The sequence below is a fragment of the Ornithorhynchus anatinus genome, chromosome 3, assembly GCF_004115215.2.
Source record: "Ornithorhynchus anatinus isolate Pmale09 chromosome 3, mOrnAna1.pri.v4, whole genome shotgun sequence".
NCBI lineage: Eukaryota > Metazoa > Chordata > Mammalia > Monotremata > Ornithorhynchidae > Ornithorhynchus > Ornithorhynchus anatinus.
In genome coordinates, this window is record NC_041730.1 from 119,090,365 (window position 1) to 119,105,854 (window position 15,490).

The 15,490-nt window shown below is 50.7% G+C and overlaps 1 protein-coding gene across 1 annotated transcript; it reads left to right on the top strand.

Annotated features, from left to right (window-relative positions):
* The first annotated feature begins 211 nt into the window (after positions 1–211).
* Positions 212–14,436, top strand: COMTD1 (catechol-O-methyltransferase domain containing 1). The gene is made up of 7 exons (XM_029059040.2): positions 212–348; positions 7,487–7,614; positions 8,144–8,249; positions 9,458–9,576; positions 10,637–10,691; positions 12,787–12,920; positions 14,012–14,436. The coding sequence occupies exons 1-7, from the start codon at positions 267–269 to the stop codon at positions 14,162–14,164; spliced, it is 777 nt and encodes a 258-aa protein (XP_028914873.1). The 5' UTR covers positions 212–266; the 3' UTR covers positions 14,165–14,436.
* Positions 14,437–15,490: the final 1,054 nt, after the last annotated feature.

Consider the following 15,490-nt stretch of genomic DNA (forward strand, 5'->3'; position numbering starts at 1 on the left):
CTGTATCTACCTCGGCGCTTAGAACAGCGCTCTGCACATAGTAAGCGCTTAACAAATAGCAGCATCATTAAACGCTTAAGAAATAGCAACGTGATTCTTATTCCCCCCCCGGCCCGCCCATTTCCCCGCCCCTCGTCCTATCCCCGGCCCGGCCCTCCCCTTCCCTTCCCTCCCCTCCCTTTCCCCTCCCCCGGCCCTTCCCGTAGCGGCCTGTGCTCCGCTGTGCTGTGCTGTGCTGTGCGCTCCGCCCCTGCCCGGCCCGGCCGATGCCGCGTTTCTTTGTGTCCAAGGAGGCTGCCGTGGGCACGGCCGTGCTGGGCGCCGCCTTCGCCGTGGGGGTCGCCGTGGGTAAGCGTGGAAACCCAACGCCCCGCACGAACCCCGGACCCCGGCCTACCCCCGCCCGGGCCGTCCTGCCCCTGCCCTTCTCTCTCGTGTCCTGCCCTGTCCCTGCCGTGTCCTGCCCTGTCCTGCCCTGCCCTCTCCTGCCCCTGCCCTGTCCCTCTCCCTGCCGTGCCCTGCCTCGTCCTGCCCTGTCCCTGCCCTGTCCCTGCCGTGTCCTGCTCTGCCCTCTCCTGCCCTGCCCAGCCCTCTCCTGCCCTGCGCAGCCCTGTCCTGCCCTGCCCAGCCCTCTCCTGCCCTGCCCTGCCCTGTCCCTGTCCTGCCCTGTCCCTGCCTGTCCCTGCCATGTCCTGCTCTGCCCAGCCCTGCCCTATCCTGCCCAGCCCTGCCCTGCCCTGCCCTGCCCTGCCCTGCCCTGCCCTGTCCTGCCCAGCCCAGCCCTGCCTTGTCCTGCCCAGCCCTGCCTTGTCCTGCCCAGCCCTGCCCTCTCCTGCCCAGCCCTGCCCTCTCCTGCCCAGCCCTGCCCTCTCCTGCCCTGTTCCTGCCCTATCCCTGTTCCTGCCCTATCCCTGTTCCTGCCCTGTCCCTGTCCCTGTCCCTGTCCCTGCCCTGTCCCTGTCCCTGCCCTGTCCCTGTCATGTCCTGCCCTGCCCGGTCCTACCCTGCTCTGTCCTGCCCTGCCGTGTCCTGCCCTGTCCCATATTTATTGATGATGATGGCATTCGTTAAGCGCTTACTATGTGCGAAGCACCGTTCTAAGCACTGGAGAGGATATAAGGTGATCAGGTTGTCCCACATGGGGCTCACAGTGTTCATCCCCATTTTACAGATGAGGTACAGAGAAGTGGCTGGCGAGCGGCTGAGTCGGAATTTGAACCCATGACCTCGAACTCCCAAGCCCGGGCTCTTTCCACCGAGCCACGCTACAGAGCACTGTACCGAGCGCTTGGAATGGACAGTTCGGACACAGAGAGTAGACCGTCCCTGCCCGGTGACGGACTCTGGAGTCGGGCGCGGGGGGAGGGGGACCTGGAGAAGGAAACCCCTCAACTTCTCTGGGCCTCAGTGAACTCATCCGGAAAATGGGGATAATAATAATCATGTTGGTTTTTGTTAAGCACTTCCAATGGGCCGAGTACCATTCTGGGCACTGGGGTAGATACAGGGTCATCAAGTTGGCCCACTTGGGGCTCACAGTCTTCATCCCCATTTTACAGATAAGGTAACTGAGGTACAGAGAGGTTAAGTGACTTGCCCAAAGTCACACATCTGACACGTGGCAGAGCTGGGATTCGAACCCATGACCTCTGACTCCCCAGCCCGGGCTCTTTCCACTGAGCCACGCTGCTTCTAATAATAATAATGCTTACTATGTTAGTGCTCACTCTGTGCCAAACACTGTTCTAAGCACTGGAGAGGATACAAGGTGATCAGGTTGTCCCACGTGGGGCTCACAGTCTTCTTGCCCATTTTACAGATGGGGTAACTGAGGCACAGTGAAGTGACTGGCCCGAAGTCACACAGCTGACCAGGGACGGAGCCGGGATTTGAACCCATGACCTTTGACTCCCCAGCCAGGGCTCTTTCCATTGAGCCACGCTGCTTCTCTGTACTGTACTAAGGGCTTCATTCAGTCGTATCGATTGAGCGCTTCCTGTGTACGGAGCACTGTACTAAGAGCTTCATTCAGTTGTATTAATTGAGTGCTACCTGTGTTCAGAGCACTGTACTAAGCGCTTCATTCAGTCGTATTGATTGAGCGCTTCCTGTATGCAGAGCGCTGTACTAAGCGCTTGAAAAGTACAATGCGGCGATAGAGATACAATCCCTGCCCACAACGAGCTCACAGTCTTGGCGGGGGGAAACAGCGCTTAAAACAGTGCTCGGCACATAGTAAGTGCTCAACAAATACCATCATTATTAATACAGGTAAACAGACATCGATATAAATATCGATTATGGGGAAGCAGCGTGGCTCAGTGGAAAGAGCCTGGGCTTCGGAGTCCGAGGTCTTGGGTTCGACTCCCAGCTCTGCCACTTGTCAGATGTGTGACGGTGGGCAAGTCACTTAACTTCTCTGTGCCTCAGTTACCTCATCTGTAAAATGGGGATAAACTGTGAGCCTCACGTGGGACAACCTGATTACCCTGTATCTACCTGTATCTACCTGTATCTACTATCGGAGAAGCAGCGTGGCTCAGTGGAAAGAGCACAGGCTTTGGAGTCAGGGCTCATGAGTTCAAATCCCAGCTCTGCCACTTGTCGGCTGTGTGACTGTGGGCAAGTCACTTAACTTCTCTGTGCCTCAGTTCCCTCATCTGTAAAATGGGGATTAAGATTGTGAGCCCCACGTGGGACAACCTGATTCCCCTATGTCTACCCCAGCGCTTAGAACAGTGCTCGGCACATAGTAAGCGCTTAACGAATACCAACATTATTATTATTATTATTACCCCAGCGCTTAGAACAGTGCTCTGCACATAGTAAGCGCTTAACAAATACCAACATTATTATTATAAGTAAATAGAATTATAGATACAAACATACATAAGTGCTGTGGGGCGGGGAGAGAGGGGAAGAGCAAAGGAAGTGAGTCGGGGTGACGCGGAAGGGAGGGGGAGCTGAGGAAAAGTGGGGCTTAGACTGGAAGGCCTCTTGGAGGAGGTGCGCCTTCGGTAAGGCTTTGAACGGGGGGAGAGCGATTGTCTGGCAGATTTGAGGAGGGAGGACGTTCCAGGCCAGAGGCAGGATGTGAGCGAGAGGATGGCGGCGAGACGGGTGAGACGGAGGCCCAGCGAGAAGCTTAGCACCGGAGGAGCGGAGTGTGTGGGCTGGGATGTAGAAGGAGAGAAGGGAAGTGAGGTAGAAGCCCCCTCCTCTCCTACTTCCTCCTCTCTTACTTCCTCCTCGTCGCCAGGCTGCGATTAGAAGGGCCCTGTGATCAAACTAAAGTTTACGCTATCTCCTGGCTGATCACTTGTTAGCTATTCGCCCATTCTGTTACCTATTTTTAATTTCAGTCGCATTTATTTTACTGTGTGCAGAATACTAAAGGATATGAGAGAATAATGATGGTGATAATGGTATTTGTTAAGCACTTACTATGTGCCAAGCACCCTTCTAAAAACGGGGGTTGGTACAAGTCCCTGTCCCACGTGGGGATCCCAGTCTCAATGCTTGGAGAACTCATTCGCTCCCATGGCTTCAACTGCCATCTCTACATGGACGATACCCAAATCCAGCCCTGATCTCTTTCCCTCTCTCCTGCCTCACATCTTCTCCTGACTTCAAGACAGCTCTACTTGGATGTCATTCATTCATTCAGTAGTATTTATTGAGCACTTACTATGTGCAGAGCACTGTACTAAGCGCTTGGGATGAACAAGTCGGCAACAGATAGAGACAGTCCCTGCCGTTTGACGGGCTTACAGTCTAATCGGGGGAGACAGACAGACGAGAACAATGGCACTAAACAGCGTCGAGAGGAAGAACATCTCGTAAAAACAATGGCAACTAAATAGAATCGAGGCGATGTACAATTCATTAACAAAATAAATAGGGTAACAAAAATATATACAGTTGAGCGGACGAGTACAGTGCTGTGGGGATGGGAAGGGAGAGGTGGAGGAGCAGAGGGAAAAGGGGAAAATGAGGCTTTAGCTGCGGAGAGGTAAAGGGGGGATGGCAGAGGGAGTAGAGGGGGAAGAGGAGCTCAGTCTGGGAACACCTTTTGGAGGAGGTGGTCCTCCTGTCTCCTCAAACTTAACTTTTGGCTCAGTGGAAAGAGCCCGCATTGGGAAGTCAGAGGTCATGGGTTCTAATCCCGGCTCTGCCGCTTGTCAGCTGGGTGACTCTGGGACAGTCACTTCACTTCTCTGGGCCTCAGTTGCCTCATCTGTAAAATGGGGATGAAGACTGCTAGCCCCACGTGGGACGACCTGCTTGCCTTGTATCTACCCCAGCTCTTAGAACAGTGCTTGGCACATAGTAAGCGCTTAACGAATGCCAACATTATTATTAAAACAGAGCTTCTTCTCTTCCCACCCAAACCCTGTCCTCCTCCCACTTTCCCATCATTGTAGACTGCACCACCCTTCCTGTCTCACAAGCCTGTAACCTTGGGGTTATCCTTGACTCCTCTCTCTCGCTCGCTCAACCCACATGTTCAATCTGTCACCAAATCGTGTCAGTCCCACCTTCACAACATTGCAAAAATCTGCCCTTTCCTCTCCATCCCTATTGCTACCACGTTAGTACAGTCCTGTCCTGTCCCATCCGGATTACCACATCAGCCTCCTTGCTGACCTCCCAGCCTCCTGTCTTTCCCCACTCCCGTTCATACTTCACTCTGCTGCCTGGATCAATTTTCTATAAAAGCGTTCTGAAACACGCCACCCCGCTCCTCAAAAAACTCCAGGGTTGCCTATCCATCGCTGTATCAAACAAAAACTCTCCACTGAGCCACGCTACAGAGCACTGTACTGAGTGCTTGGAATGGACAGTTGGGTCACAGAGAGTAGACCATCCCTGCCCAGTGACGGGCTCCGGCGTCGGGCGCGGGGGGGGGGGGACCCGGCGAAGGAAATCTCCCTTATCTCCTCCTACCTCACCTCACTTCTTTCCTCCTACACCCCAGCCCGCACACTTCACTTCTCCAGTGCTAACTTTCTCACTGTGCCTCGATCTCACTTATCTCGCTGTCGCCCTCCCTTCTCTAATCCTACAGACAGCCGCTCTCCCCCACTTCAAAGCCATATTGAAGGCACATCTCCTCCAAGAGGCCTTCCCAGACTAAACCTCACTTTTCCTCATCTCCTATTGTCTTCTGCGTAGCCCTGACTTGCTCCCTTTGCTCTTCCCCGCCTCCCAGCCCCAAAGCACTTGTGTGTATATATATATATAGCTGTCATTTTATATATTTGTATTCATGACTGTCTCTCCAACTCTCGACTTTGAGTTAGTTGTGGTCGGGGAACGTCACTGTTTATTGTTGTACTGTACTTTCCCAAGCACTTATTACAGTATTCTGCACAGTAAGCGCTCAATAAATACGACTGAATTAATTAATTGAATGAAAGAATGGATCCCCATTTTACAGGTGAGGTAACTGAGGCCCAGAGACATTAAGTGATTTGCCCAAGGTCACACAGCAGACAAGTGGCGGAACTAGGATTAGCAGCCAGGTCCTTCTGACTCCCAGGTCTGTGCTCTATCCACTAAGCCGCGCTGCTTTTCCATCCAATATAAGAGTTGGTAGATACATCTCCTGCCCACAAGGAGCTTACGGTCTAGAGGGGGAGACAGACATTAATAGACATAAAGTACAGATATGTTCATAATAATAATTATGACGGTATTTGTTAAGCGCTTACTATGTGCCAGACACTGTACTAAGCGCTGGGGGGTGGATACAAGCAAATTAGGATGGACTCAAGTCCCTGTTCCACATAGGGAACACAGTCTTAATCCCCATTTTATGGATGAGGTAACCAAGTTACAGGGAAGTGAAGTGACTTCCTCAAGACCACAGAGCAGACAATTGGCAGAAGTGCTGTGGAGCTGAGCGTGGGGTGAATAAAGGGTACAAATCCAAGAACCAAGATAATGCAGAAGAGAGTTGGAGAAGAGGAAATGAGAGCTTAGTTGGGAAAGGCCTCTTGGAGGCGATGACATTTTAATAAAGCTTTGAAGGTGAGGAGGTTGATCCTCTGCTGGATATGAAGATGGAGGGAGCTCCAGATCTGATGGGGTTGGTGGTGAGATAGACGAGATCGAGGTACAGTAAGTAGACTGGCATTAGAGGAGCAAACTGGGCAAGCTGGGCTGTGGCAGGAAATCAAAAAGGGAAAGTAGGAGGGGACAAGTTGGTTGAGGACCTTAAAGTCTATGGAAAGAAGTTTCTGTTTGATGTGAAGATGGATGGACGACCGCTGGAGATTCCTGAGAGGGGAAACATGGACTGAATTGTTTCCGTAGCAGAATGATCTGGGCAGCAGTATGGACTGCAGTGGGGAGAGACAGTAGACAGGGAGATCAGTAAGGAGGCTGATGCAGTAATCAGGTGAGGTAGGATAAATACTTGGAGCAACAAATAGCATTTTGGATGGAGAGTTATGGGTGGATTTTAGCAGTGGTGTGAAAAAACTCCTCACTCTTGGCTTCAAAGCTCTTGCCTCCTCCTTCCTCACCTCCCTTCTCTCATTCTACAGCCCAGCCCGCACACTCTGCTCCTCTGGTGCTCACCTCGCTGTACCTCATTGTCAACCCCTGGCCCACACCCTTCCTCTGGCCCGGAATGCCCTCCCTCCTCAAATCTGCCAAACTAGCACACTTCTCCCCTTCAAAGCCGTACTGAAAGCTCACCTCCTCCAGGAGGCCTTCCTGGACTAAGCCCCTCTTTTCCTCTGCTCCACCTCCCCTCCCTGCATCTCCCACTCACTCCCTCTGTTCTTCTCCCCCGCTCCCCCCGCCTCACAGCACTTGTGTGTATCTATGTTCAAATTTATATTTCTATTTATTATGATATGTATATATCTATAATTGTATGTATTTCTGTCGATGCTATTGATGTTTTGATGTCTGTCTCCCCCCTTCTAGACTGTGAGCCCGTTGCGGGCAGGGATTGTCTCTGTTGCTGAATTATACTTTCCAAGCACTTAGTACAGTGTTCTGCACTCAGTAAGCACTCAAATACTATTGAATGAATGATTGAAAATTGAACCCAGAGGATTTGGTGACAGATTGAATATATGGGTTGAATCATAGATGAGTCAAGGATTATGCCAAGGTTAGAGGCAGGGAATCTCTGTTTATTGTTGTATTGTACGCTCCCAAGCACTTAATACAGTGCTCTGCATATAGTAAGTGCTCTGTAGTACAATTGATTGATTGGTGTTGTCCACAATGTTGGGAACAGCATTGGGAGGACATAATTTGGCATTAGGAATTCTTCCACTCCCCCACTGGACTGAAAGCTCCTGGAGGACAGGGTCCCTGGCTTACTATTTCTGGGTGTATCTGAGAGCCTATTACAGTACTTTGCACACTATGGGTGTGCAGGAGATACTGCAGATGGATGGCGGTTATGTCGAGGCGTGGAGGTACTTGATCCTGTGCATTTTTCTAGACTGTGTCCTCTTCTCAGGACGAAGGGCCCCTCAATGGCTCTTTGGACCTCAGAAGAACCTGCTGCCACCTCGAAAAAGTCCCCTGTGGTCCTACGTCCTGAGTCACTCGCTGAGAGAACACCCAGTGTTGAAGAAGCTGAGACTGGTCAGTAATGGGGAAGATGGGGAGGGCTAACGTGGAGGTGGAGTGGTTGTCAGGGAAGAGAAGAGGGGTGGGGTTCTCCGCCTTAAGTCCTTTTCCGTCCTAGACATGGAGCGTCGGCCCCCTACCTCTTTGCATCCGGAGAGCCTCTGGCTCCTAACTGACAGGGCCCTCTAGACGTCACCTCATCACTCGCCGCTTCTGCCCCTTTCCAAACCCAGGGAAGTGGGTGTGGGATGACACTTCTTTAAAAAAAAAAAACACATTCCCAGAAGTGGAAACTCCACTGCTTCTTCAGTTGTCATCCCAGTGCCTCACCCCATCTTTTGGGAAGTTCATCCTTATATCTGATCTAAATCTCTCATTGCATTTCCTTTCCTTCGGGAGAGGGAAAGCCGCTGAAATCAATCCTCGCAGACCTGAAGCTGGTTAGCGATGGTCCCCTGCCCTCTCTTCTTTGGGGTAGGGAATCTGGCTGCAGGGTAAGATTTCAGAGAAGGGGAGGAAAAACTGCTGTCTGTCTGTCCTCCAGCTCACCCTGGAGCAACCGAAGGGAGAAATGATGGTGACGGCAGAGCAAGCACAATTACTGGCCAACCTGGTCCGACTCATCAAAGCCAAGAAAGTCCTTGAGATTGGTGAGGGGATGTGGTGGGATGGATGGCAGGAGAATGGGACGGAGGCTTTTTTTTTTTTGGTATTTGTTAAGCGCTTACTAGGTGCCAAGCACTGTTCTAAGTGCTGGGTACATACAAGGTAAACAGGTTGTCCCCCATGGGGTTCACAGATTTAATACCCATTTTACAGATGAGAGAACTGAGGCCCTGAGACGTTAAGTGAGTTACCCAAGGTCACACAGCTGACAAGCGGCAGAGCCGGGATTAGAACCCATGACCTCTGACTCCCAAGTCCGTGCTCTTTCCACTGAGCCACGCTCCTTCCCCCTGGCTGGAGGGCCCTGGTTTTTCTCTGACCTCGGAGTCTCCAAAACTTTCCAGCCAGATTTGCGAAGAGCTTTCCAAAAGCACCAGGCAGAAAAATGCGTTTTGTCCCTGCCATTTCCCAGTACCTTCACATACCCTCATCCTGCTCCCCAGATCACTGGGCCCACAGAACACCAATGTTTCCCGAAGCAGGTAAATTTAGATTACCCGGCCAGGCCAGGGAGTCCCGCAGAAGTCAGTGTGGCATTTTTTGAGAGCTTACTGTGGAATAGCACCGTCCTAAGTGCTTAGAAGAGTACAGTACAATGGAATTGGTAGACATATTCTCTCCCCACAAGGAGCTCACAGTTTAGGGGAACAACACTGAAAGAAGTGAGAGGAGGCAGAGAGTGTATTCGGCCTGCCGCCTGATTTCTTCCAACCCACCTGTACAGTTGGGTTAACCCAGGCACTAGGGTACCACCTCCATCTCCACCGGGCCATAGGTGGAGTCATGGGGAGGCAGTGTGATGTAGTGGAAAGAGCAGGGAGCTGGTGGTCACGGTCAAGAGCCCTGGGTTCAAAGCCCCACTCTGCCATTGACCTGCTGCGGGACCTTGGATAAGTGACTTAACCTTTCTGTGCCTCTGGATCCCGATCTGTAAAATGGGGATGATTCACTCACTGTGAGCAGAGAAAGTGTCTGTTAATTCTGTTGTATTGTACTCTTCCAAGCACTTAGTACAGTGCTCTGCACATTGGAAGTGCTCATTAAATACGATTGATTGACAGTCCCTGGGTTGGACAGGGACGGTGCCTGTTGCGATTATCTTGTATCTATCCCAGTGCCTAGCACAAGGCTCAGCACAGGGTAAGTGTTGAATAGGTCCCATTATGACAGTCATCTGTGTGTCTTTCCCCAGGCACATTCACAGGGTACAACACACTGAGCCTGGCACTGGCCCTGCCTGATGATGGTCGAGTGGTGACCTGTGCAGTCTGTGCCTCGTTTGCCGAGGTTGGGCGACCCCTCTGGAAGGAGGTAAGTTCACTCAGTCGTATTTATTGAGCGCCTACTGTGGGCATCCCAGCAGCAATTCCTGACCCCAATATATAAGAAGAGTGATATTTGGACTTCATAATAATAATAATAATGATGATTGTGATATTTGTTAAGCGCTAACTATGTGCCAGGCACTGTACTAAGCGCTATGGTGGATAAAACCAAATTGGGTTGCACACAGTTACTGTGTGCCAAGCACTGGGGGTAGATACAAGGTAATCAGGTCAGACACAGTCCCTGTCCCGCACCGGGCTCACAGTCTGAGAAGGAAGAAGAGCAGGTATTTGGTCCCCATTTTACAGGTGAGGAAACTGAGGCACAGAGAAGTTAACATTTAGACTGTGAGCCCGTCGTTTAGACTGTGAGCCCGTCATTGGGCAGGGATTATCTCTATCTGTTACTGAATTGTACATTCCAAGCTCTGCATATAGTAAGCACTCAATAAATACTATTGAATGAATGAATGAAATGACTTCCCCAAGGTCACCCAGCAGGCAAGTGGCAGAACAAGGATTAATACCCCAGTCTTGGAGCCAGAGAGGGCTGGCTCAGCCTCTCCCTGCCACCCTTCTGGCTAGGACCTCCTCTGTCCCACCGTGAGCAGGAGATGTCACCCAGGATTCAGTAAGAGTTTCCTCTCTTCCCCATGTTCCCTTGCGTGTTCACCCACTGGCCCCAAGAGTGGATTCTGAAGATCCTCCTTAAGCTTCCATTACGCACGGTCCTTTGCGGTCTCTCTCTTGGACCGGCAGCCTTTTTTAGTGCCTGAGCTTTCGGCAAGAGCTCTTGTTTTTAGATTAGCTGTCACCTCAGCAAGAGGTCTTGTTTTTAGATTACTAGATTCCGAATGTTCCGAAATCCTCCCAGCCTCATCTTCATGGTTGGACCATGAGACTGGGGTACCTGCGAATCCTCCTTAAAGAGACTCAGATGTGCCTGGGGGTAGGGAAGGGTCTCTTCATCTAACATCCCCAACCTCCAACGTCACCCTCAGCCTCCCACCCGGAGCTCCTTCCACTCTATTTTTTTCTGGTTCTAGGCTGGCGAGGAGCAGAAGATTGACCTGCACATTAAACCGGCACTCCAGTTGCTCGGTAAGTGGGAGGCACGGCTGAATGTTGGTGATTCAGCGATTGAATGAATCACCGAGGTTGGGCATTGGCCCCTGGCCAGCCTGACCACAGCTGAGCTCCGCCTATTGGATGGGTGTCCTTTGTTCGGGGCCTTCTCAGGAAGCTGTTGGCACCTCTGCACGGGTGGGAAGAGTGAAATCAGCAGGGCAGAGGAAACTCCAAGTCCCCTGAGCTGGGTGTGGCCAAGGTTGCCAGCTACAGCTCGGCTCAAATCTGCACTTTGTTCTTAGTGGCAGCGGGTAAAGTTGGCAGTGCCAGGTTAAGAGGCATGGCATCCTCAGATAGCCAGTTTGGTACAAATTGTGGGCTCACTTTTCGACCTACTGTGCAGCCATAGGGTTTGTGCTACATTTCTGTACCTCAGTTTCCCCTCTAACATAATAGTTACAAGGAACACATAGTAGGCCCTCAATACTATTGATTTTGAAATGGTATTCATTAATCACTTAACACATATCCTTACTGATCTCCCTGCCTCCAGCTCCTTCTCTCTCCAATCCATTTACTCTGCTGTTCGGATGATCTTTCTAAACCATTCTGCACTCAGGTCTCCACTCAGTCAAAAGGTTACAGATTGTGTACTAAGCACTGGGTAGGTATAAGATAATCAGTAGAGATTACTACTGCCCGCCCCTCCCCCAGCCTCTCCCACAGGGCTCATGTTCCAAGGGGTAGCTATCTTATCTCCATTTTATTGACGAGGAAACAGACACTGAGATTGAGCGACTTTCCCAAAGTCACATAGGAGGCCAGCGGCAAGAGCCCGATCGAGATTTCATGGTTCCTAATCCCCTGCTCTTTCTATAAGGCCACGTTGCTCTTTCAGAAACCTCCAATGGTTAACAACCTCTTAATTAAAAAGAAACTCCTCACCATTCATTCTGAGACACTGTCAGCTCTCTCTTCCTACCTAACCTCACTGATTTCCTACTACAACCCAATCCACACATCCCACTCCCCTAACACTACCCTATTCTATCTACCTCGATCTCATCTATCCCTCCACCACCCCTTGCCCACATCCTCCCTCAGTTCTGGAACTCCCTCCTCTTTCATATCTGACAGTCCACCACTCTCTCACCTTCAAAACCCTCCTAAAATCACATCTCCTCTAAGAGGCATTCCCAGTCTAAGTAATCCTTTTACTTCCCCTATCCGTTCTCTCCGAGTCAACTGAACTTGGCTGTGTACCTCTTAAGCACTTTGATACTCACCCCAGCCCCCAACAAGTTTATGTAAATATTCCTATATTTTATTTCTCCTATCTCTAATCTATTTTAATGTCTGTCTCCCCCTGTAGATTGTAAACCTGTGTTCAGGGATCGCATCTACCGACGCTTTTTTGTCCTTCCCCAAGTGCTTAGTACGGTGCTCTGTACACAGTAAGCACTCAGTAAATACCATTGATTGATGGAGGTAAATATGTGCCATCCAGAGAGGCAAATGTTACTTCCAATTTTTGCTTGCTTTCCTGGAACCTGGCTGCAGACCCAGAATAAAGATCCCCTCCCCACTCTTGCTCTGGGAGGGCTGCGGGACTCTGGTTTTAGAAGAATATAAGCATTATGGGGAAGGGTCACAACCAGTGGACAGGAGCCTCCTACCCAGCCTTGCAGAAATATCAGAACATTTACCAGTCCAAGAAATACTGCCTAGCCAGGTTGCTTAAGTACTGAGATCTGCTTCATTATCACCTGACCCTGGGCATGTAGTATCTACATGGCTCAACCCATGGATTGTCTCCTGGGGATTGCTGTTGGTCCTGCCTATACTCGCCGCCAGTGAGTGGAAAAGGGAGAATGGCTTGAAGCTCATTCATTCATTCATATTTATTGAGCACTTACTGTGTGCAGAGCACTGTACTAAGCGCATGGAATTTACAGTTGGGAAACAGAGACAATCCCTGCCCAATAAGGGGCTCACAGTCTAAATGGGGGAGACAGCAAAGCAAAACAGAACAAAACAAAACAAGTAGTCTGGCGCAGAGCCTCCCTGGGTGGGGTGGGTGTCTGCATGTGGAAAGGGCCGTATGCCTAAGCATGTGTATTTTGGGCAGAGGAGCTCTTGGCTGCAGGAGAGGACAGCACCTTCGATGTGGCCTTCGTTGACGCGGACAAGGATAACTGCACCGACTATTATGAGAAGTGTCTTCGTCTCATCCGGCCAGGAGGCATCATCGCCATCAACAATGTGAGTTTGGAAAGTTTGGGCTGGGGAGGGGCGGCTAAAATCCCCCTGCGGCATCTCCTTACCTATTGGTCCGTTTGAGCCAGGTGGCCCGATGAACTAAGAATCAGGGCTCCTGGAGCCTTTCCTCAACCTCTTCCCTTCCTCCTTCCCTCATTCCCTTCTGCCAGGGCCAAGTTCCTAACTCGCCCCATGACCAGAGGCATCGACCTCATGCAGGCAAGAGAAGCTTCAACTTCCCAGAATGGTTTAAGCAGGGTGGGCAGCTACACGCCTGCTCAGCCCTTCCCCACCACACCATCCTTTGGAGTCAGAAAGAGACGGGTGTTGAGCTGAGATTTTGGCACACTACCTCTTAGCCCCGCAGTCGGGAGGACACCGCCACCCTGGCTTTTCCCACCCTATGGGGCTTTGGGCCCCGGTGTCCATCTCACCCCCGGCTCCAACTCCATTGTTGGTCCGACTGCGGCAGTTCCAGACTGAGAGGCTGATGGGCTTTATACCAGCTGCATCCACCCCACCACATCCCCAGAGAATCCTCCACCCTTCCAGGGAGCAACAGTGGGAGGGAGGCGAGCAGATGGCCTGGCCTCTGGGATCCTAGAGCCCCGGGAGGGCAAGAGAAACAGTGTGTTGGCCCCAGTGAGTTCTGTTGTCCTCCCCCCTCTTCCCCTCCCTCCTCTCCTTGCCCCACATTCCCCTCAACACTCAAAATGAAAAGTGGGCACCCCTGCCTAAGCTTAATTTTCCTTGAGCTTACCCTCTGCCCCAAACCCTCTCCCTCACCATTCTCCCGGATATTAGCTTCAGTCCTGGGACAGAAAGTGCTGCTGGCACAAAGATTCACTTGGTCAACTGTGCACCCTCCAGAAAATTTGGAAGTGATTTTTAAATCCTATTTGCGTACTATGTAAGGCCTAAAAAACTCAGAAATCTCCTTCCCAACCTCACCTTCTGCTTCTTTCAGCTATGTTGGACTGAGGGAATCTTGCCTGGAAATAAACTTCAGTTGGGTTCCCAGTCAGAGAATCCGGTTGCCCCGGGGCCCCGGGCATCTATACCGGGAGTCACGAGCTGTCTTGACCTCCCTGCAGGTTCTCTGTCATGGAGAAGTGCTGACGCCAAGGAAGGGTGACCTGGCCATCCAGCGAGTTAATGACCTGAACAAACGGGTGTTCCGAGACCCTCGAGTCAACATCAGCTTGGTGCCTTTGGGGCCTGGTATGACCTTGGCCTTCAAACTCTAGAGAGGCTGCCCGGTGGCCTGGAACCCACAGAGGCAGGAGGCCTGTAGCAGAACCAGGCCAACCAGTCACCGGAGGTAATGGGGCTTTAAAGATAATGCTGGTTGGGTAGAGCTGGGCCTGCCCAGGATAGTGGGGGAAAGAAAACGGTGACTCAGAATGGTCGCAGACAATTGAGGAAAGATGCTCTAATTTTTTTGTAAGGCAATAAATAAATTTTTTGTATTATTATTATTATTATTAAAGGGAGACTCCACCTAGAACTTGCGACCTTATTGTGTCTCATCATATGGGTTTCTGCATCCCATAACAAAATGACAGTGATATTTAAGTGCTTACTGTGTGTCAAGCACTGTACTAAGCCCTGGGGTGTTTCGAGCAAATTGGGTTGGACATAGCCCCAGACCCTCATGATTCTCAGGGAATTTAAGTGATTTGCCTAAGGTCACACAGCAGACAAGTGGTGGAGCAGGGATAAGAAGGATAAGAACCCATTATTTTCTGACTCCCAAGCCTCTGCTTAGTTTCTTAGTCTATTATGCTCTGGCCTCACTGCCAAGATACGAGAAGCAGCGTAGTGGATAGAGTATGGGCCTGGGAGTCAGAAGGTCATGGGTTCTAATTCCGGCTCCGCCACTTGTCTGCTTGAGCAAGTCACTTCACTTCTCTATGCTTCAGTTCCCTCGTCTGTAAAATGGGGATTAAGACATTGAGCCCCAAGTAGGACAATGACTGTATCCAACCTGATTTGCTTATACCCCAGTGCTTTAGAACAGTGCCTGGTACATAGTAAGTGCTTAACAAATACCATTATAATTACTATTATTATTATTTTTATTATTAAGCTTTGTAGAGGCAGCCTGGTCTAAGGAAGAGAGCTTGGTCTGGGAGTCAGGAGGCCTGAGTCTGAGATCCAGCTCTGCCACTGACCTGCTTTATAATAATAATAATAATGGTGGTATTTTTTAAGCGCCTACTATGTGCCAAGCACGGTTCTGAGTACTAGGGTAGATAAAGAGTAATCAGGTTGTCCCACATGGGGCCTCACAGTTTTAATCCCCATTTTACAGATGAGGTAGCTGAGGTACAAAGAAGTTGTGACTTGCCCGAAGTCACACAGCTAATAAGTGGCAGAGCCAGGATTAGAACCCAGGTCCTCTGACTCCCAGAACGTGCTCTTTCCACTAAACCACGCTGCTTTGTTACAAGGCAATTGCTACTCCAGATTACGTCTTCTGCAAAATGGAGATATCTGCTTCTTTCTACCTTTCAGAGATTCTGAGAAAATGAAATTGTGAGGTCAACTTATATAAACAAAAGCGCTATTAC